At 45.4% G+C, this 23,169-nt stretch overlaps 1 protein-coding gene across 5 annotated transcripts in view; it reads left to right on the forward strand.

The window, feature by feature from the left end:
* MAP3K7 (mitogen-activated protein kinase kinase kinase 7) overlaps window positions 1-23,169 on the forward strand; it is an 87,298-nt gene that overhangs the window by 61,505 nt on the left and 2,624 nt on the right. For all 5 annotated transcript variants that reach the window (XM_077487238.1, XM_077487239.1, XM_077487241.1 and 2 more), the window contains 2 exons: window positions 2,052-2,113; window positions 18,351-18,466. In XM_077487238.1, coding sequence (XP_077343364.1) covers window positions 2,052-2,113; window positions 18,351-18,466 — 178 coding nt within the window. The remainder of the gene's footprint in view (window positions 1-2,051; window positions 2,114-18,350; window positions 18,467-23,169) is intronic.

A 23,169-nucleotide genomic window follows, 5' to 3' on the forward strand; every position in this document is an offset into this window, starting at 1 on the left:
GAAATTACTATGGGTGCAGTGCACATTCTGCATGCCAATTTGCTGACAGTACATAACTGTACACTTTTTTTTTTTTTTTTTTTTTTTTTTTTTTTGTTTCTTCTTCTTTTACAATGTAAGTTTTTTGGCCAGGTAATCATGTTGGATTTGTGGTACTGTTTTTTTATTACACTGAACCTGACTCAATGTACATGAGGTACTTTGCTGCAAATATAGAAAATGTGGTATTCAGAGCTAGTGAAGTAATGCCTTCTACCCCTCCTCCAGTCCAGTTTACTGATTTTAATTCTCCGTCCACCCAAATTGTGTTCTAGTTAATAAGAACCAATTTATTTGTGTTTGTTAAAAACGTTGCAACTGTTCTTGCAGTATGGGGGATATCCTCACCCATACATTTATTTGCTTAATGTTGTTAATCCCTTCCCGACCAGCCATCACAGTTGTACTGCGGCAGGTTGGCTCCCCTGGGTGAAACGACATTATCTTACGTTGGTTTACCTTTTGACCACTAGGGGACACGACGCTGGAGTCGATGCACATGCCCGGCAGTTGCGATGCCCGCCGGGCACCCGCGATCGAGCCACACAGACAGAACGGAGATCTGTCAATGTAAACAGACAGATCTCTGTGCTGTCAGGGGTGAGGAGAGCGATCTGTTGTTCATACGAAGTATGAACAGCGATCGGTCTCCTCACTCAGTCAGTCATCCCCCCACAGAATCCACTCCCTAGGAGACACAACCCCTTGATTGCCCCCTACTGTTAACCCCTTCCCTGCCATTGATATTTACACAGTAATCAGTGCATTTTTATAGCACTGATCACTGTATAAATGCCAATGGTCCCAAAAATGTGCCAAGTGTCCGATCTGTCCGCCATAATGTTGCAGTCCCGATAAAAATCACTGATCACCACCATTACTAGTAAAAAAAAAATAACTAATAATAAAAATGCCATAAATCTTTCCCCTATTTTGTAGATGCTATAACTTTTGCGCAAACCAATCAATATACGCTTTATTGTGATTTTTATTACCAAAAATATGTAGAAGAATATGGCCTAAACTGAGGAAAGATTACGAAAGTACAAAATATTGTGTTTTTTTTTTTTTTCATAATTGTCGATCTTTTTATGTTTATAGCCCAAAAAAAAACTGCAAAGATGATGAAATGCCACCAAAAGAAAGCTTTTTTTGATAGTGTAAGGGAGGGTTATAACCCATCGGTTCCCCCCCAGCCAAAACAGGAAGTGAGAGAAACCCCCTGCAAATTAAGGAAATCCCTTGGGGACGGCCCCCTAGGTCAGTTTCCCTCTGTTACATTTCTGGGGACAACCCAAAGTTTGTGATTTTTCTTTTACTGTCAATGATAATAGTAAACAGGACAAATGGAAAGGATGAGTCTCCCTAACAAGGACACAGACAGCAATAATCTACCATTCTAATCGACAGTTCTAATCTACCTCCACTCTATCCAAGCCAAAAAAAAAAAAGTTTTGCCTTTTAATTATACTTCAATACTTGTGCAGAGACATAAGTGTAAGGTCGTTTTTACAATAGACCAGGTTAATCCTTTCTGCTTTTGCTTAAATTGGTTGTAAAGTCAGAAGGTTTTTTCTCTTAATGCATTCTATGCATTAAAAGAAAAAAATCTTCTGTGTGCAGCAACCACCCCAGTACTCCCTAATACTTGAGCCCTATTCCTCTCAAGCAATGTCCTTGAGTTCCTCGGCCGTCCGGGACTCTCCTCCTGATTCCAACTGACCTTGATTAACAGCAGGGGCCTAGAACGCCAAAGAGACCCGAGAAGAGGAGGATACAAGCTGCTCTGTGCAAATCCAAATGTTATTTTTGGATTAAAAAAAAGACTTTACAATCACAATTTTTGGGGGAAAAATGATGTTGGGCTATGTTTTTTCTGGACTTTTCTTCTACCCAGTTGTACAGCATGAAACTGTTCAGCCCATGATATGAAAAAAAAAAAAACTGTTAACTTGCTTTTTGATGTATGCTTGGCTTACTGCATAGTTCCAATACCTACATTTACGTTTCAGATACCAATGGATCAGATAACTCTATACCAATGGCATATCTTACACTTGACCATCAATTGCAGGTTTGTAAATATCTTCAATTTTTAGATGTTATAATTTATGTAAGTAAAGGTAAATATTTCCAAAAGACAAACTAGTAGGTTAATTGACACTGTTTAAATTTGGCGCTAGTATGTACGTGCATGCATGTAAATTAGACCCCAGATTGTAAAATCCTTGAAGGCGGTGACTGTGAATTTGTGTATGTACAGTATGTAAATTACTGAATAAATTGTGCTACATAAATTCTGTTTATCTGTGTAATAACTGTGCATACAGTTTTGGTGGTTTACTCTGACCAGGAAAGTCACATGTGTGTGTGTGTGTATGTATGTATATATGTGTGTGTGTGTGTATGTGTGTGTGTGTATGTGTATATATGTGTATATATGTGTATATATGTGTATATATATATATATATATTTATGGTATGGAGCCCTCTGACCGATACGGTTAAGGATGACAAACAAGGTTAACATAAACTCGCTTACTTGAAATGGACCTGAAAGTGTGCCCTGGTCTGACGTACGGTATACCAAAATAAGGGGGCATACCTTAGATAGAAAGTGGGTGATAAATGAAATGAATATGAATGGGGAGAAAAGAGTACTCTCATGAGGAGTATGATGCTTGAGAAATGCCCTGAAAAGGGGGATGGGTGGGTGGGTATCGCGCACCGGAACCGACGAGGAGGACAGGCGAATGGGCTGGTTATATATTCCACCGGGCTCCTCCCATAATTTCAGGCCAGCATACTGGCCTTTCTATTTATGGTATGGAGCCCTCTGACCGATACGGTTAAGGATGACAAACAAGGTTAACATAAACTCGCTTACTTGAAATGGACCTGAAAGTGTGCCCTGGTCTGACGTACGGTATACCAAAATAAGGGGGCAAAATCATTCAGGTAGGGGTTGCATTTTATTGATCCAAGTTTGTTACTGGGTGAGCTCGACGAAGGCCTGGGACATCTCCGCTTACGGATTGGGTATGTAGCGGGCGAAACAGGTGGACCTCCATCTGCCCAACTTCTTGATAATGTGAGTAGGACAGAGGTAGAGGATACCCGGGAGTATCCTGACACGTTCCACCGGGCAGCGTTCAGAGGTTTAGTGAGAAATAGCAGAAGAGGACTAACTCCTGGTTGATCAGCCAAAAAGGGCCGACAGGCACGCGAGAATGGCGACCGGGTACCAGCGGTAGTTGGACTTATAGCGGTGTATGTCCGAACCCGAGCCAAGCTGCTGCGTCTTGGAGACTGCTAAGTGTAAGACGAAATGGTCTTCGTATCGGACCAGGTGGTGCTCGTACAGCATGCGTGCTGTGAGGCTACAACAAGTAAACTCGCTTGGCCGTAAGAAGCCGTAGAAGGCCAGGTGTATGGCTGCTTGTAAATGACACCAATGTGGAGACCGAAAAGGTGAAGTAGCCAGGAAATCTGACATATTTCTAAACGTCTCCTGTGATAGGCAGTCGTTTTGGTGCCGGTCATCGGCTGGCGCTTCCTGGATACCGCGCATAACAGCCCGAACGGCGTGGTAAAATAGGAAGGGTACGGTAGGGTCCTGGAGGGACGTAAAATGTTGTACACCGGTCAGGTATAGCCGGATCGTATTTAAAGGATAGCGCCAACTGCGAGTGGCAGTAGGAAATGAAGGCTGTGACTTGCTTGACACGGGACGTCTCTGTACTGTGATACGTGACGAAGTTGGTTAAAGGCCCTCCAGGCTGATTGATAGGCCTTGAGGGTATTGCGGGAAAGGGAGTGATCAAATGAGTTGGGTAGCCGCTAGGAGGTGAGGGGCTAATCCAGGGTCAGTTGAGACCAGTCCGGGATAGCTGCTGATGTTGGTCCGGCTCCGGGTACCTGAACGAAACGCGACAAGGTTAAAAGCGGGAGAGGGCGTCCGCTGCCTGATTGAATTTACTGGGGATAAAGGAAGAATGGATGTTGAACTGAAACAACAACAAGAGCTGGACCAGTCGACGTAGGAAGTACATAACCAACGGAGAGGGTGCCTTGGCGCAGCCAGGAATTGCCAGTAACTGGGGAGGCCAGGGAGCTGCGAGCCAGAGGTGGCCAAAAACCAACCGCAAGCCCGTGGAGGCCGCTGCGTCGGTCATCACCTGGGGAGAAAGGGAAGACGCGAAGGGAATGAACAGAGAGACGTCATTCCCAGACGATAGGAATTCCTCCCGCATAGCAAGGACCGCTATTGCCGCGGGGACCCGGCTGAGGACTTGCTCTGGATCCTGTGAGAGAGACAGCAAGACCAATCGGCGTGACACAAAGGCGCGACCCCTGAGGGATGATGTGCATAGGGACGCTCGACATGCCGTGAAGGGACTGTAGGTGTCCTCCGGATGACTAAACTGGGGAATATGCGAGGGTATTATATGTCCGTAAAGATGGCAGCCGCAATGGGCGAGCACCGGCCGACGACCATGGGCCGATGCCTCCGGACGCATCGCAGTGGGGATCTTGCTGTATGGGCTGTAACAACAGATGGCTCTCCGAGCATTGTGAGGATAAGAAATGTTGAACGCTGGCTAGAAATAGCCTGGGCGTGCTACAGGAAGAAGCCAGTCGCGTATGTCAACACGATCCTGGTGCGGACGGAGGTTGAACTCAACTGTCCCGAGGAAGAGACTGACAGACAGGCAACAGTGAGTGGCTTGTAAGAAAGGCCACAGGAGACGAGTGGCCAATTAAGTGCTCCAGTTAGCGTACCACTGAGAACGTGCTTGCAACAAATGATTGCAAGAAGTTATGCTAAGTCGCGAGCCTTGGCATGACTAAAGGTTGTGTTTGCACGTGTGCTTGCGACAATTGCCCGAGAGTTAGTCGGAGGAGATGTGTACGTGGTGACTGTGAGCAATTCGTGTTACCGCATGTGCACTGCGAAGACTGCGGGAGTTGTGCTTGCATGTATGTTAGGACGCGTGCTTGCGACGGTAGCAAGATGTTACTCAGTATGCGTGCTTGCCATGATTGCAAGATGTTATGCTAGGACGCGTGCCTGCAGCGATTGCAAGGATTTACAGTAGGCTTCGTGGGTAGCCAGGCCGGGAAAGACAGAAGTTCATCCGGTCCAACCACAAATCGAAATAATAAGGTATCACACCACCCGACACCCCAATTCTACGCCCGCAGCTGATCCAGAGGAAGGCAAAAAACCCCAACAGAGCATGGCCAATTTTGCTACAGTAGGGGAAAAAATTCCTTCCTGACCCCTCGAGAGGCAATCGGATTTTCCCTGGATCAACTATGCCTATAAGTATAAGTACCCTGTAATACAACGAACATTTAGGAAGGTATCCAGGCTTTCCCCAAAGCAACCTATTGAGCAGGCAGAAGTGCCTGCCAGCAATGATTGCCATAAGTTGTGCCCGGACATCAGCTTGCAATGATTGCAAGAGGCCTATGCTTGAATGCGTGCTTGCCATGATTGCAAAAGGTCTACGCTCGAATGCGTGCTTGCACTGATCGCTAGAGGTGTATGCTCGAATGCGTGCTTGCAACGATTGAAAGAGGTCTATGCTCGAATGCGTGCTTGCAACGATTGCAAGAGGTTTATGCTCGAATGCGTGCTTGCAACGACCGCAAGAGGTTTATGCTCGAATGCGTGCTTGCAACGACTGCAAGAGGTCTATGCACGAACGCGTGTTTGTAATGAGTGCCAGAGGTCTATGCTCGAATGCGTGCTTGTAACGAGTGCAAGAGGTCTAGGCTCGAATGCGTGCTTGCAACGACTGCAAGAGGTCTCCGCTCGTATGCGTGCTTGCACTGAGTGCGAGAGGTCTACCATGAATGCGATTAGTCTATCTCTGGATGCGTGCTTGTAACGATTGCAAGAAGTCTACGCTTGGATGTGTATTTACGACGATTGCACGAAGTCTACGCTTGAATGTGGAGAAAAACAACGAAACACGCCTAAACGAAGCTGTGTTTTTCCCTTTTGAGGCAACTTTATAATGAAATAAGGCCGAGGAGCAAGGCCCCCCTGGTAGGCATCCAAACCTTGAAAAATCAACTGGACCCAAACCGGGGAGCGGCATGTGACAGTGAGATGAGAGAAGCTGCCATGACAGAGATCCGGATCGCCATGCCACAAGTTGCGACTGAGCACGAAACGGATTCTGGAGCATGTACTGAAATGAGGCCGTTCCTGGGGCACGCCGAGACGAATTTGGTACACCGATGTGACTATTCGTACCGGAACGTGATAGGTGAAATGAAATGAAAACCCATGACAAAGACAAGAATCAGAGGACGAGGCCCTTGAACCAAACGGATGAATCCTGTCCTTGGAGCATGTACTGAAATGAGGCCATTCCTGGGGCACGCCGGGATGAATTTGGTACACAGATGTGACTATTCGTACCGGAACGTGATAGGTGAAATGAAATGAAACCCATGACAAAGACAAGAATCAGAGGACGAGCCCTTGAACCAAACAGATGAATCCTGTCCTTGGAGCATGTACTGAAATGAGGCGTAACAGCTGGGCGCACCGGAACGAATCGGTGCATAAATAAATGCGACAGGATTCGAATCGGAGCGTAATAAGTGACCGAAATGATATGCCATGACAGAGATAAGATTCAACGACTGGACTGATGGTTACAACAAAGAATCCGACTCTGGAGCATGTACTGAAATGAGGCGTAGCAGCTGGGCACACCAGAACAAATCGGTGCATAAAAGAATGCGACAGGATTCGAATTGGAGTGTAATAAGTGACAGAAATGATATCCCATGACAGAGACAAGATTCAACGACTGGACTGATGGTAACAATAAAGAATCCGTCTCTGGAGCATGTACTGAAATGAGGCGTAGCAGCTGGGCACACCAGAACGAATCGGTGCATAAAAGAATGCGACAGGATTCGAATTGGAGTGTAATAAGTGACAGAAATGATATCCCATGACAGAGACAGGATTCAACGACTGGACTGTAGGTTACAAAGAATCCGTCTCTGGAGCATGTACCGAAATGAGGCGTAGCAGCTGGGCACACCAAGACGAATCGGTGCATAAAAGAATGCGACAGGATTCGAATTGGAGCGTAATAAGTGACAGAAATGATATGCCATGACAAAGACAAGAATCAGGGATCGTGCGTGAACCTGCGAGTGATTCAGTCTCTGGAGCATGTACAGAAATGAGGCCAAACCCTGGGGGCACTTCAAAGCGAATCGGTGCACCAGAGGTGCAACAGGATTCGCGCCGGAGCGCGACTAGTGACAGAAATGATTCGAAATGGAAGAAATGACTGGGACGGAAATAAATTGGAATGAGATAGAATGAAATACATAACATAACTGCATGAATGAAGGGATATTCGAATTGAAGCAGGGCAAGCGAAACGTGCGGACTGCTTGCCTTGTCGTAACAAGCAGTCGGCTGTGAGTCGAACGATTCGACCGATACTAATAGAAATGCTCGGGCAGTCGAACGGTTTCGAATGCCGTACCTGCGAATGAATCGCCTGACGTGGCGTAATCGAACGTGTCGAAAAAGTGATAACGACTGCATCGAAAGTAGAAAACAGCGACATGCGTACGAGGGCCACAGAAAACATTCGATTTGAAAGCAGCGAGCGGCTCGTGAGTACAGGGAATGCTGACGGTACATCGAATACATGGATTGAAAAAGGGGGTGCCGAAGCCCTACCTGCGACAGCCAGCCCGACGTGCAACGACAAATTCGATGGGTACGGCGACACTCCGACGGCGAAACCGACGGACGCTGCTGAACGAGAAGACGAGCTGTCAAGACGGGGACGAAAAATGCGGGAACTGACGAACGGGCTCACTGCGTCTGGTCTGAATAGCCGGCGCTTGATACCTGACGTATCGGGTATCGCGCACCGGAACCGACGAGGAGGACAGGCGAATGGGCTGGTTATATATTCCACCGGGCTCCTCCCATAATTTCAGGCCAGCATACTGGCCTTTCTATATATATATATATATATATATATATATATATATATATATATATATATATATAGTATTTACGTACCTGGCCAGGGGTCCTCTGGGGGGGTCTAGGTCCTGGCAGGGGGCTGTGTTGGGGGTCCGCTTGTCCTCCTCCCTGTTTCTGGGCCACAGGGGGGTGTTTGTGCTGTGTTTGACATGTGGGGAGGCCACCGCGCACTCCGCTGCATTTTTTTCTGGGGCTGTGGCCATTTTTTTTTGTAGGCACAGACAGTTTTTTGCCTTTCAGCCATTTTCAGGAAGTTCGGTGGCCATTTTATCGGCGCCCTCAGACGTTTTTGCTGAGGCGGGCATTTTCTAGTAGCCTCAGGTAATTTTGCCTCTAGCGCTGGGTGCTTGTTCCTTCTAGAACAACACGCTTTTCACAGACACCTCGTGGATGACACAGGAGAGAGCGGATAGCAGCAGCACAGAGCAGTACCTGGGTCAGGGTGGTGAGTCCTGCGGGGGGCCCCACAGTCTGCGACAGCTAGGAGGAGGGTGGACATTTAGTGTGACTTGCCTTAGGTCCCTAAGTGGTGACAGGCAAATGTGGGTTAGCATGGCGTCAGAAGCTGGGGCTTCTTCCCCAGACATCCCTGTTATTGCTTCTGGTTCCCCTGCAGTGCCTATGGGCACTCTGTCAGCGGTCCTGGAGGCCAGGGTGGAAGCAGCGGGTGCAAGGGGGGTAAAAAAAATGCCCCTTCCCCCACTGTCTTCTAGGGAAAAGCTCAGATTCAGGCTCGTGTGACAGGTGGCCCCTATTCTGACGTGTCAGAGGATGCAGACCAGGACCGTGAGGACAACTCTGTGTCCGGGTCAGCGCAGGAAAAGGCGCTTGTAGGAGCACTTATTACAGCAGTGCGGGACACCCTAAAGATGGAGGATACGGCAGGGGCATCTGCAGAGGTGTTGGTCCCTTTAGGGTTCCCACAAGCTGGCCCGCACGACTAAGATGTTTCCTTACCCAACTTATTTTGATAAGTTTATTTACAAGGAGTGGGGAAAACCGCAGCGTGCCTTTTCAGTCCCGAAACGCATGGCGGTGCGTTACCCCTTTGAGAGTTTCCTGGAGAAATGACCAACTCCGATTTGTTGACCCCCCCGGTATCCAGGTTAAATGAGGTAACCATGATTCCTGTGGAAGGGACTCCTGCTTTCAATGACCCTGTCGACAGGGCTGAGGCGGTTGCCCGGTCCATGTTTACGGTGGTGGGGTCAGCATTGCAGCCAGTGTTAGCCACGTCCCTGGTGTCAGACGCTGAATGGGCAAAATTTGTTGCACCGTGATTTGGAGAAGCAACAGGCTTCCCTGGTCTGCGTGGAGCTGACGGACCAGTTGGTTCAAGGCCTTAAGTATGTCTGTGATGCGGCCTTAGATACGGCCCCGTTGCTCTCTAGAGCCCCTGTATCAGCAGTAGTGCTAGGTCGCCTGATTTGGCTGAAATGCTGGTGGACTTGCCCTTCCAGGGAGAGAGGCTATTTGGAGCCTCGCTGGATGACATTAAGAATGTTACTGGGGGTAAGAGTACTTTGCTCCCACTGTCCAGAAAAGGCAAGGGCCCTCCTTTTCCACTCAGAAGTGTATTTTTCGTCCGCCCGAGTCAGCAGGTAAGCGTTCCCAGTCCGAGAAGGCGCCTGCTGAGGGATAAAAGCGCCCCTGGTTTTGCAAGCCAAACAAGCCTGCGAGCAAATCTGTTACAGCATGAAGGTTTGCCCTGCCCGACTCTCGCCTTTGGGATTTTAAAGCCTGGTGGACCTCCCTACTTTCCGACCAGTGGGTCGGCGAACTGGTTTCATCAGGATACAAGATAGTTTCTTGTCCGCCAAACAGACTTTATCTCTCCAACCTTCATTTTCTTCCAGCTTGTCGGGAAGCCCTGCTAGGGGCAGTACAGGACCTGCTGCTGCGTGGGGTGATGGTACCTGTACCGAGGCCGGAAAGGTTTCAGGGATTCTACTCCAATCTGTAGTCCCAAAGAAGGAAGGTGTCCGTCTGCTCCTGGACCTCAAGGCCCTCAACAACTTTGTGAAGGTACAAAGGTTCAGGATGAAGTCGGCTCGCTCAGTGGTCGCTGCACTCCGTCTGGGATTTTCTGGCATCCCTGGACATCAAGGACGCATACTTGCATGTCCCCATATGCATCAAGCATCAGAGGTTTCTGCGATTTGCGATAGGGGGCGAGCACTACCAATTTGTAGCTCTCCCTTTTGGCCTGGCGTCAGCACCGAGGGTAATCACCAAGGTGCTAGCCCCGTTTTTGGCTTTGCTAAGGCAGCGAGGGATCGCAATGGTGGGTTACCTGGACGACCTCCTGAGAGCAGCTTCCACCTCAGAATTAAGGGAGGATGTGACAATCGCTATGCACTCTTCAGGAGTTTGGTTGGGTACTGAACCTACAGAAGTCAGTGTTGGTGTTGAATCAACACCTGGAGTACCTGGAATTGCTTCTGGACTCCTCCAGAGGTGAGAGTCTTTCTCCCTTCGGACAAGCTGCGGTAAAGTTGTTGGTGTCCCGCAGGTGGTCTTCGCATTTTTGTATGCGAGTCCTGGGTCTCATGGTAGCCACTTTTTCAAGGCAGTACGATATGCTCAATTCCACATTTGAGTCTTGCAAAAGGAGATCCTGTCCAAATGGGACAAATCTCCGTTGTCCCTGGATTGTCAAATTCAGATGAGCCAGCTAGTCAGAGATTCCCTGCTCTGGTGGCTGAGGTCACTGGCCCTTCGGTCCGAGAAGTCGTTCCTTCCTCTTCATTGGACGGTGATCACATGAGACGCCAGCCTGACTGGTTGGGGGGGAGTTTGGGGCATACAGTCAGCCCAGGGTCGCTGGACCCAGGAAGAATCCCGCCTGCCCATCAATGTGTTGGAACTTCCGGCGATCAGGAGGTGCCTCCCCAAATAGTCAGAGGCAGCAAGGGCGTCCGATCAGGATCCAGTCAGACAATGCCACAGCAGGGGCATATGTCAACCATCAAGGAGGAACAAGGAGCTTGGCTGCAGCACTAGAGGTTGCTCGCATCCTGAGGTGGGCAGAGCTCTCTCGGCCGTGTACATTCCGTGCATAGAAAACTGGCAAGTGGACTACCTAAGTCGTCAGATGCTGGACCAAGGGGAATGGTCGCTACATCCGGATGTGTTTTGGCTCCTTTGCCTAAGGTGTAGCATGCCAGATGTGGATCTCCTGGCTTCTCGACTCAAACGGAAGGAACAGAGGTTTGTGACCAGGTCAAAGGATCCCTGGGCGGACGTGGCAAATGCGTTGGTTTCATGGGGGAATTATCAGCTGATTTATGCTTTTCCCCCACTCAAACTTCTACCACGTCTGCTTCGCAGAGTGGAGGCAGAGGGGATTCCGGTAATTCTGATTGCCCCAGATTGGCCTCGGCGTCCATGGTACACCGACATAGTACGAATGGTGGCGGATGTTCCTTTGCCGGTGCGAGAGGGGACCTTCTGTTGCAAGGTCAATACTTAATCCTGCTTTACCGTCACTGGCTTTAACAGCATGGCTGTTGAAAGCCAGGTGTTAAGGGACCAAGGTCTGTCAGATTCAGCAATATCCATTATGCTGAGGGCACAGAAGTCATCTTCTATGAAGACTTATCATCGTACATGGAAGGCCTACATCTCCATGTGCAAGGAGATGGAGTGGCGTCCGCGCACATACTTGAGTTCCAGGATCCTGCTGTTTTTGCAGTGAGGAGTGGATCAGAAACTTGCCTTAAGCACCATCAAGGGGCAGATATCAGCTTTGGCTGTCTTTTTTTTTTTTTTTTTTTTTTTCCAGTGACCCTTGGCGACTCATTCATTGGTGAGTACGTTTGTTCAGGGGTTTCAACATGTGGCCCCTCCAGTTTGACCACCGCTGCCTCCATGGGATTTGAATCTGGTGCTTCAGAAACGGATGTTTGAAAACTTAAGGGAGAACCCCTTATTGACACACTCAGAAAGTAGTCTTTCTAGTGGGGATTACATCTGCCAGGAGGGTTTCTGAGTTGGTGGCCTTGTCTTGCGTCCACAGCCTTCGTTTCTGTCAAAGGTTGTTTCGGCCTTTCATCTAAATGAGGACATTGTGCTTCCATCCTTATGTCTTCAACCGTCACACCCCAAAGAGGTGGCTTTGCATGCCTTGGACGTGATCCGGGCGTATCTGTCTACTACGGGTCCTTTTCGGAGGTCGGACTCTCCAAAGGGACTGGCGGTCTCATTGGCCACCATTTCTCGGTGGATCAGACAGATTGTGGTTCAGGCTTATGCCATAAGGGGGCAGGCGCCTCCCTTTCCTGTCACGGCACATTCTACCAGGGCAATTGGTGCCTCTTGGGCTTTCGGACATCAAGCACCGGTTTCCCAGGTGTGTAAGGCACCGACCTGGTCATCCATTCACAAGGTTGGGCACATCTTCGGATGCTTGCTTCGGCCGCAAAGTTTTGCAGGCGGCTGTTTAAGGTTGCAACTCCTCCATTGAGGAGCTCTGGTTGTTATGGGTGGCATTATTTATTTGCTGTTCCCACCCCTCGTTTCTTTGACACTGCTTGGGGACATCCCTAAGGTAAAGATGAATATGCTGTATCCGTCAATGAACGAAAGAAATAGGATTTTTGTACTCACCGTAAAATCCTTTTCTCTGAAGTTCATTGTTGGACACAGCACCCACCCCTCCTGTTTGTACTGCTTTTGACGAACTGAGCTGCTGGATGCAGTGTGAGGGGTTATAGCCAGTAGGACCGCCCCCTGGGCGGTACTGTGCAAGTGTTGCTGTTTTTAACACTTTCTGCCTAGTCCTCTCCTAAAGGGGTGATATAACCCTAAGGTCCAGATGAAGATGCTGTGTCTGTCAATGAACTTCAGAGAAAAGGATTTTACGGAGAGTACAAAAATCCTTCTCCTTCTCCTTCTTCTCCTCCTTCTCCTTCTCCTTCTCCTTCTCCTTCTCCTTCTTCTCCTCCTTCTCCTTCTCCTTCTCCTTCTCCTTCTCCTTCTCCTTCTCCTTCTCCTTCTCCTTCTCCTTCTCCTTCTCCTTCTCCTTCTCCTTCTCCTTCTCCTTCTCCTTCTTCTTCTTCTTCAGTTTTTATTGCAGTCTGTCCCTTTTTTAGGTAGCTTTATTCTCTCCATTTGTCCTGTTTATCATTATCCTTGAAAGTGAAAGAAAATCCCAAATTTTGGGTTGTCCCCAGAAAAGTAATAGAAGGCAATTCTTCCAATGGGGACACCAATTCTGGTGACCTGGGGGTTCCCAGAAAATTTCTTTAATTTGCTGGGATTTCCTCTCACTTCCTGTTTGGCTATGGGACAGGAAGTGAAGGTAAATCTCACCAATGGGACAAAAATAAACTTTACAGGGGTTATAACCCTTCTTTGCTCTATCCTTGCCCGGAGGATTTGGCTGGACAATTGTGCGGCCGTGCGACGTGGCTCCCAAACAAAATTTACGTCCTTTTTTTCCCCACAAATAGCTTTCTTTTGATAGTATTTGATCACCTAATTTTTTACTTTTTGCTATAATCTCCCCAAAAAATATATAAAAAATCATTTTTTTCCCTCAGTTTAGGCCGATATGTATTCTTCTACATATTTTTGGTTAAAAAAAAAATCACAATAAGCGCTTGTTGATTTGTTTGCGCAAAAGTTATAGCGTCTACAAAATAGGGGATAGTTTTTATGGCATTTTTATTTTATTTTTTTACTAGTAATGGTGGCGATCAGTGATTTTTATCGTGTTATCGTGATTGCAACATTATGGCAGACACATCGGACACTTTTGGTGCTTTTTTTTGGACCATTCACATTTTTACAGTGATCAGTGCGATTAAAAATGCACTGATTACTGTGTAAATGTGACTGGCAGTGAAGGGGTTAACACTAGGTGGCGCTGTAGGGGTAAGTGTGCCCTAGGGAGTGATTCTAACTGTGGGGTGCTGGATTGTGTGTGACTCATCTCACCGATCAGCGCTCCCGATCACAGGGAGAGCGGATCAGTGACACTTGTTTACATTAGCCTCCCCCCATTCTTCCTCTCCGTGAAGCGATCGTGGGTATGCCCGCGGACATCGAGTCAGCGGGACCCGCTGTGGGACTCGTAGAGCTCGTGGCGGGCACGCGCTTGCTAGCCAAGGCTCGCAAGATCACGTACAGTAACGTGATTTCGCGGAGCCAGCCTGCCGCAGTAAAACTGTGGTGGCTGGTCCGCAAGCGGTCAAGGCTTGCTTGAATAAGATCAGTACAGGAATTTGAACTAATTCCTAAAATGTTCAGTTCCAGTTTTTCCTTTTGAGTTAATAGATATAGCCATTTTTTTCTTTTTTTTCTTTTTACTCATTACTAAATTTAATCTTCTTTGGTTTACCACCATTCAGGATGGTTAAAGCCAGTGTTAAAGAGGAACTGCAGTCTGCTCACATAATTTGTAATAAAAACATCTTTGCCGTTCTGAAGCTTCTCTCCAACCACTTTGCACATTTTATATATACTGAGATTCTCTACTTGCCAAATATGCTGCAGAAATCTCCCCCCTAAGTCTGGCTGCATCCATTTTAACTGTGGGTGGCTGAAGCTGCTGCCTGTTCACTTGGATTTGCACAGACACACAGAGGAACACCTGCAGCTTTCATTGGCCCTCTTATGACACCTCCCCCTCCCTTCCTGGCAAACTCTGAGTGAGAGAGAGCTGTGTATGATGTTATAAGCCTAGGCTTTTTACCAGAAAAGAAACAGGAAGTGGGCTGTATAAGGTTTTTTCATAGGTTAAGCAGGATAGGTAGGAAGATGGTCTGTAAACAAATCAGCATGCTTACCTGTGTTTTTTTTTGTTTTTTAGACCAATCTGGTCATGTGATCCCACAGCCCTGGCTCCTCTGCCAGAGAGCACTCAGCAAGGGCTGGAAATTCGGGGGCCACATCACTCAGACTTCCATGTTCCAGCCTAGAGCTGCACAATTCTGGCTAAAATGAGAATCTAAATTTTTTTTTGCTTAGACTAAAGATCACGATTCTCGCAGCGTAACATCTTTCACATTATACAAAAAATTAGGCTAACTTTACTGTTTAGTTTAGTTTTTTTTTGGTTTTTGTTTTGTTTAATTCATTGAAGTGTATTTTTTCCCCCAAAAATACTTTGAAAGACCACAGTGCAAATACAGTGTGACATAAAATATTGCAACAATCGCTAATTTAATCCCTATGGTCTCTGCTAAAAAAAAATATATATATATATATATATATATATATATATATATATATACACATTTGGGGTTCTAAGTAATTTTCTAGCAAAAAATACTGATTTTAACTTTGTAAAAAACAAGTGTCAGAAAAAGGTTTAGACTTTAAGGCTTCATGTACATGGGACGTTTTTACAACCTCTCCTGAATGATTTAACTTGACAGATGGTAACCAACATTTAAACTGTACGTTTTTTTTTTTTAGAAGCGTGTGTGTGTATGTATGTGTGTGTTAAATTTCAGTAACGTTAGCGGTAACCCCGAGCCACACGGGATTGCATTGCAGGATCCTGCGATGCCCCCCCCCCACCCCCCCCCCCGCTGTCTCTGTGAGCTCTGTCCTCCACCTGATGATGCTGTGTGCTGGGCTCCGTTCCCTGCGAGCATTGTGACGCATGGGGGTGGAGCCTGGCGGCAAATTCTAAATATTAAAAATTCATAATGCAGTACAGTGTAATCTTACAGATTACATTACTGTGTGAAATTATTTCACAACCCTTTTGTCCCTAGTGCTTTGTCCAATGCCCTGCATGCAGTTTTATATATACTGTTCTTTCTGTTCTTTTATAGTTATAATTTATGATTTGTGTTTCAAACTTTATCATACCGGTATGTCTACTAGATGCTTGCTTGGACAGATTTAAGTGTGTTATTGCTAAGAATTACAGGCCTACAATATAAAACGCCAAATTTCTGTGCAAAACAATTGTACCACTTTGAGACGCAAAAATTTGACATAATCATACCGCCAGGGAGGCTACGGGTTGGTTTCCTCCTTTCCCTGTCATGGCATATTCTACTTGAGCACTTAGTACTTCTTGGGCCTTCCCTTGTCAAGTGTAAATATCACGCAAAACAACAAAATCCTGCGAGCCTTAAAGAACCCTTTATCTATCTGGCACTAACAAGCTGCAAACGTTAAACGCGTCTCATATGTTCACGCACATTAAAACCAAAATTGAATATACGCTGCGCTGGAATGGCTATGCACTGAATAATCTGTATCTTGATCTATAGTTATAGATCCACAAGAATATAATAATGTGCATAAAATAGTAAACATACAACTGGTGTAAAGTGCAAAATATAGCAAAGCAAATAAACGCACAACTAAATCGCACAACTAAATATAAAATGCACAAGTGCCAATAAAACTCTGTGAGGTTATATGGACCCCTTAGAGTTACAAGGTGCACAATAACACACCAGTAAATAAAATATCAATAATAGATGAAAAAAGTGCTAAATGCATGCATCTGTGATGGCAAACATATATAAATAAACTTATAAAAAGGTGAAAGTGCATAGACCATACAAGTGTGTCTATATTTTTAAAAAACAGTTCTGGCAGCCTGTCTTGGGCTGTGGTAAGAAACACAAAATGTTGATTGATGTGAGACTAGATGCAGGTGATGTGATCTCCAGTGATCATACTATTGACATGCTTGTTACATCCAACCGTGGCTCTGAATCATGCATAGGTGATATCTAGGAACCCCTTATTGTAATAAGCTCACCTCAGCGTGTGACCAGCTTTTACATGGAGTCAAAACACGCATATGAACCACTATAAGCTGTTACACGGGTTCAGTAGTATCCTCAATGCAATGATCCCAGATGCGCATAAAGAAAAAAGACTAATAGTGCAATACTGTTTTTCAAAATTTAATAGACAAGTTAAAAAAAAACTTCCCCCGCCGGGGTACTCACATGTGTAAGGTGCGTCAGTGCACCGTACTTCATAAGGCTCAATAAAATACTGTAAACAGTATAGGTATGGTTTGTATCTCCTCTAGGCAGGTGTACTGTTTCTCGCTCTGTCCTGGCCCCTCCCCTGGGTGTGGTGTATCTTCCTCAGTTTATCGACGGACACAGCACCCACCCCTCTGACGTTTTTTTATACTTCTATTACTGCTTGCTACCAAACTGAATACCTAGAGCAAGGGAGGGGGTTATATACTGACTGAGGACAGCCTATGAGCGTAGCCAGGTGTTTTTTGTTCTGCCTAGTCCTACTCCTGCGGATGCAATATAACCCAAGGGTCAAGATTAAGGAGGTGCTGTGTGTGTGTGTGTGTGTGTGTATATATGTATGTATATATGTGTATATATATATATATATATATATATATATATATATATATATATATATATATATATATATTACAAAAAGCGGCTAAACTGCGAGTTGCCATGTTTACAAGCTGTTACAGGCATTTGGCTGAACGCATTATTTTGCATTCCAAAAAATGCTTCTAAACACAACTGTCTAGAAATGACTATAAACGACCCTGTGTACATGTACTGATACGATAACACAGAGGAGCGTTCAGGGGCAGCTGAAAAAAAACGCCCAACTGCTCCTAAACATCCATTTACTGGCAGCCATGTACATATGAGGCCTTAGTGGTTAAACTTCCTTCATTTAGATACCAAAGTTCATCCCTTTGATCTAAGAAGGAAAAGTTACAATGTTTATAGCTCTCTACTAGCGCAGACAATGTTGTGAAAAACTTGGCAGACTGTTTTGGTTTTTTTTTGTTTTGTTTTGTTTTTTGTTTTGTTTTTGACAGCTGAGTGAGCAGAGAACTCTCTACGCTTGTTAAATGAATGAATCGGGAAATTTTGCATAGAGAGCGTGATTTTATTTATTTATTTTTTTTTTTAAACGATTAATTATGCAGCTCTATTCTAGCCTTTGTTCCACGCTCCCTCCTTTCCCTGCATCAGCCCATTACTGACACAGGAAAGCCAGAGCTGCAAGGGATCACATGACCAACAAGCTCCACAACATGCTCCACAAGTACCGTGTGACACAGCACTAAGGGTTTGGAGTGGGTAGGGGGCTGTAGTCCAATTCCAGTTTAGCTACAAAGTATTTTAGAACAGCAGCACTTGGGTCTGTTAAGTTTAGAAAACATGGACTAATATTTTCCAGGACAAGACACAGCTTATTTTTAAGGGCTTACATGCATAAAATATTTTAGCAAGATGTACTGTATATTCAGGAATGAGTTGATTGGTTTTTATCACATCTGATTTATTTTCAGCCTCTCGCACCATGTCCAAATTCCAAGGAATCTATGGCTGTGTTTGAGCAGCACTGCAAAATGGCACAAGAGTATATGAAGGTTCAGACTGAAATAGCATTATTGTTACAGCGAAAGTAAGTAGCCATTTCTTGTAGATATTGTAGCAGATTTTACTTTTTAAATGTTACTAAAATAATATTGTTAACCACTTCAGCCTTGGAAGGTTTTACCCCCCTTACCAGGGCACTTTTATACAATTTGTCACTGTGCTGCTTTAACTGGTCATTGTGCAGTCATACAATGCTGTACCCAAATTAAATTTGCATCTTTTTTTTCCCCCACAAATGGCTTTCTTTTGGTGGTATTTGATCACCTTATTTTTTTTTCTAATTTTAGCTATAAACAAAATATGCAACAAATGAAATTTTAGTCATACGTTTAGGCCAAAAAGCATTCAGCTACATGTCTCAGGTAAAAAAAAATTCAATAAGCATATATTGGTTTGCGCAAAATTTATAGCGTTTGCAAACTAGGGTACGTTTTCTGGAATTTACACAGCTTTTAGTTTCACAGCCTATCTCAATTCTTGAAGTGTTAACTGGCAGTACAACCCCCCCCCCCCCCCCCCCCTAATTGCCCCATTTTGAAAGTAGACACCCAAAGGAATTTGCTGAGAGGCTTGTTGAGCACATTTTATTTTTTTGTCACAACATTTTTTCACTGAAATTATATATTGCTATATAAGTACCTGAAATAAAAATAAAATAAAAATAAAATATTGCTCAAACATGCCATAGGCTTATATGAAATTACTCCCCAAAATAAAAAATCCCCTTCCACTGCTTGTAAAAGTAGTCTAGCAGCTAACTAGCTGCTAGGATTACTATTACATGAAAGCCGACCGCTGACTGAAAAGAACGATACCAAGATGATACCTAAACCTGTAGGCATCATTCCAGAATAACTACTCAAAGTCCAGCAACATTCCAGTACGTTGCTGCTCCTTGTTGGGTATCTATTGTAGTGTTCTTTTTTTTCATACAGCCTGTCGGCTAAACGAAAAAAGATTGATCAGTGGGTGTGCCCAACATTAGAATACCGCCTTGCATCCACCCACTTCTAATGGTGGGCATACATGCAATGTTTTTTTTTTGTTTTGTTTTTTTAACTGTGGTGATGAAATCATCTACAGCACTGCAGTTGCTGATCTGCGTATCGTGAGAGCAAACACTGTTGCTGTCAAGATAAATCAGTGCTGCAGCTGAATGGCGTACCTAAAAAGAAAATAATGGTTAACAATAAAATACAGTAAACAGGAAAGAATTGCATACCTGAAAAGCAAATATGATAAAGCATAGTAACAATAAAACATTGCAATTATAAAATACAGTAAAACAGCAGAATAGAGAGAGAATAGACAAAACAACAATAAAATGACAACTAATTTTTTAATATATATTTTTTATTTTATGTGTAACTGTAACAGTTTGGTTCCAGATTTGGGTCTCTCAAAATTTCGATAGCATCTTTGGAGACCCTGTGAAAATGTGTCCTAGTCTGTGCAGTGCTGTACCCTACGCTAATACTTCACTAGTGTGTGGTAACATTCGAAACATTCACTGATGCAAAGACCAGGTTGGTTAGGACAGGAGCTTTTTCTACAGACATGAAATCTTCTTTGTGGTGCTCTTTGGGTTAGGGGTACCAGTGAGGACATACTGAAAATGCCTCCCATGCAGCCGGCTCACTGCATTTGCGTTGGGAAGTTGGACCACAGCACCATCTGGAAACAGAAGGGCTTTGATGAATTCTTCCTGGAATCTTTAAAGAGGGATTCTACCAAAAAAAAAAATATTAAAAGCCAGCAGCTATAAATACTACAGCTGCTGGCTTTTAATAAATGGACACTCACCTGTCCCAGGTTCCAGCGATGCCGGCAGCCGAGGCCGATCGATCTCTCGGCTGCTGTCGCCACCATTCTAGGTGAGGGAGCGAATCGGCTTCACTTCCCGGTTCCCTACTGCGCAATAGGAAATCTCTGCGCTGTCACTGGGACCCGTGTGTGTCCCAGCAGACAGCGCGGCAGGGCAGGAAATGGCGTAGACTCCCACGGGAGTCTATGCCCGGAAGTGGGTGAAAATACCTGTCTTTGACAGGTATCTCCACCCCCCTCCCCCCTGAAAGGTGTCAATTGTGACACTGGAGGGGGGGAGGGATCCGATCAGCGGAGGTTCCACTTTAGGGTGGAATCCCGCTTTAAGCAAGGATCCAGTTTGAACTGACGCCTTGTATAGCACATAAGCGTTCGGCAGAGCCAGTTAGAATAAGTATACAGACATTTTTTGTACCAGCGTCTGGCCTTATGGACAGTTAAGTATGGCGCCATCAATGACAAGCAGCCAGAAAACTTAATCAGGGACTCATCAACGCAGACAACTTAATCAGGAGTAGACAAGGCTGCAAATTGTTTATTTAAGTGGTTTAAGAGGGGCCGAATTTTGTAGAGCCAATCGTATCAAGGGTCACCCCAAGGATGACAGTTCATTGTCATTAAAATGCATGAACCACAAGATCTGCTCGTATTGTGTCCTGGTCATGGAGGCAGAGTACACGGCCATATGGTGAATTGGGTCATTGGACCAATATGAACGCAACTCACTTTTTTTGGTTATACTCATGAGGGATAGGCTCAGGATGGTCTTAAATGCGGAAACTGTAATAGGTTTACAATCTCTGGTAAGGGTCAACTGGGGATTAGTGGCGAAGAATTGACCAGCATACAAATTGCTTTGGTCCACAATAGATCTATAGAGATCGTCTGTGAAAAACAGTGAATAAAAATCAAGTGGCCTTTTCCACCTGAATTCTTGGTTTGGATAGTGAATGGGGGAAGTACGGGTGCTGCAGAAGTGGTGGGCTACCAATTCAAATTGGCAGATGCAGCAGGAAGGGCACTATGGGCTCGACGGGCCTGTTTTTGTCGTCTTGGTGGCTGTGGGACACTACTTGTGCTAGCCACATCACCAGCTTGAACTGCACTTATGGGACTCACCACGTCACTACGTGATACTGCAGTGCTAGATGTACGACCAGGATGTACTATGCCACTGGTGCTTGCCATTTCACCAGAAGGATGAGCACCGCTAGTACTGGCTCTCTGCTCCATACGAGAGCCCTGCAGTTCTTGCACCTCAACAACAGCAGAACGTGGTCGGGTACGCCTGACCTTGGCAGGGACCACTACTCCGTCATCAGAGCTATCTGTCAGGGTGACGCTGCTGTTTACAGGTTGGTATTCTGAGCCTGAATCTGACAGATGGGTGACTTCCTCTTCACTCTCGTCTGTCATGTTTAGAAACTTGTAGGCCTCTTCACTAGTTTACCTTTGATTGGGCAATGTAGGGTGGGCAGAGCGGAGAGGCTATAAGCGTAGGTGCTTGCAGGTATCTGGGCTTATCCCGCTAATGCTGCATTTTTGGAAACCCTAAACTACTGGGGATGCTAGTATAGAGCTGATCAGATCAAAGATATTGATCCGTTCAGACACTATACTAAGTGAGGTGTATGGTGCGTGAGTATTGGTGCTTTTTGGCACTAATCTGACGCTGCCTGGGGCGTTGCAGGCCCTGGCACTCTAAAACCTAACTGATGTCACCTGTCTGATCAGGGGGGTTAAACCTTTATTTAGGTAATATATGGCGCGTGCGCTGACACTATAAAAAATAACTAACCAGTGTCACCCATGACACTAATACGGTGATCACTGGTGATCAAGGGGTTAAACCTTAGTGAGGGTTAGTGGGGTACCCTAAAGCTACCTGGGCCTACTACTAAATACCTTTATGCTGGGTGGGATCTTACCGGGGTACGGAGGCGTTAATAGCATGGCTCATCACTGTTTTTCTCCATGTTGAAATTATGATTCATAGTTGGAACCAGACTGGTGTTAACTGCCGACCCCGCTGGGTAGTTGCAATGGACGCTGGACTGTACTGTAGAAATTGCAATGTTACCGAAAGAGTGTCTTAAGGAAATGACCGGTGAATAACTGATTTGTGCACTGTACTAGTTGCAATAATGTACTGCACAGATAAGAATTTTGTTTTTTTTGTATTGTAAACCCTCAATAAAAACGATTGAAACATAAATACCCTAATGCTGATTAGTGTCATAAATGACACCAGTACAGTGATCCAGTGACAAATCTGACAACTGCACTGGGTGGCACTGACAGGGAGTGGAGGGGATGACGGGGAGGGCGATCGGGGGGGGGGGGGGGGGGTGACAAGTGTACCTACGTGTACTGGTGTTAGTGTAGTGTTGGTGCAACTTACTATGAGATGTTCTCTCTCCTCTCTCTGGAATGAAAAGAGTTCCATGACGAGAGATGACATCACTTCCCCTGCCTGTGTTTACACTTGCAGGCAGAGGAAGCATTTCATTAGTCAGAACCGATCAGCAGGTCCAGGCTAGAAATCAATGGCCTGGGCCCGAAGATTGGTCGGTTCTGTAACGGATCCGATTGGTGGGGGTGCACCCATGGCACCTTACGGGTATGGTGATTCGCGCAGCAGTGTCATTCTGCCGCCGTATATCGGCGTGAGCCGGTTAATGTGTTTTCTAAGATAAAGTGGGGAAAAAAACTTTTTCCATCCAAGGTTTCACAGCAACACTCCAGGTACTTTTTTTTTTTTTTATATATATATATTTAAATATTTTATTGTAAAAAAATTCACATGCATTATTAGTCACTACTTTGTGAGACAAACCAGTGTTCTTTCTTCCCTTTATATATTTGCCTATTTTTTCTAATGAAATTATATTTAAAAATGGTTTT

This window comes from Lithobates pipiens, unplaced genomic scaffold (assembly GCF_037356315.1).
Source record: "Lithobates pipiens isolate NorthernLeopardFrog02 unplaced genomic scaffold, aLitPip1_a1.2 Scaffold_18, whole genome shotgun sequence".
NCBI lineage: Eukaryota > Metazoa > Chordata > Amphibia > Anura > Ranidae > Lithobates > Lithobates pipiens.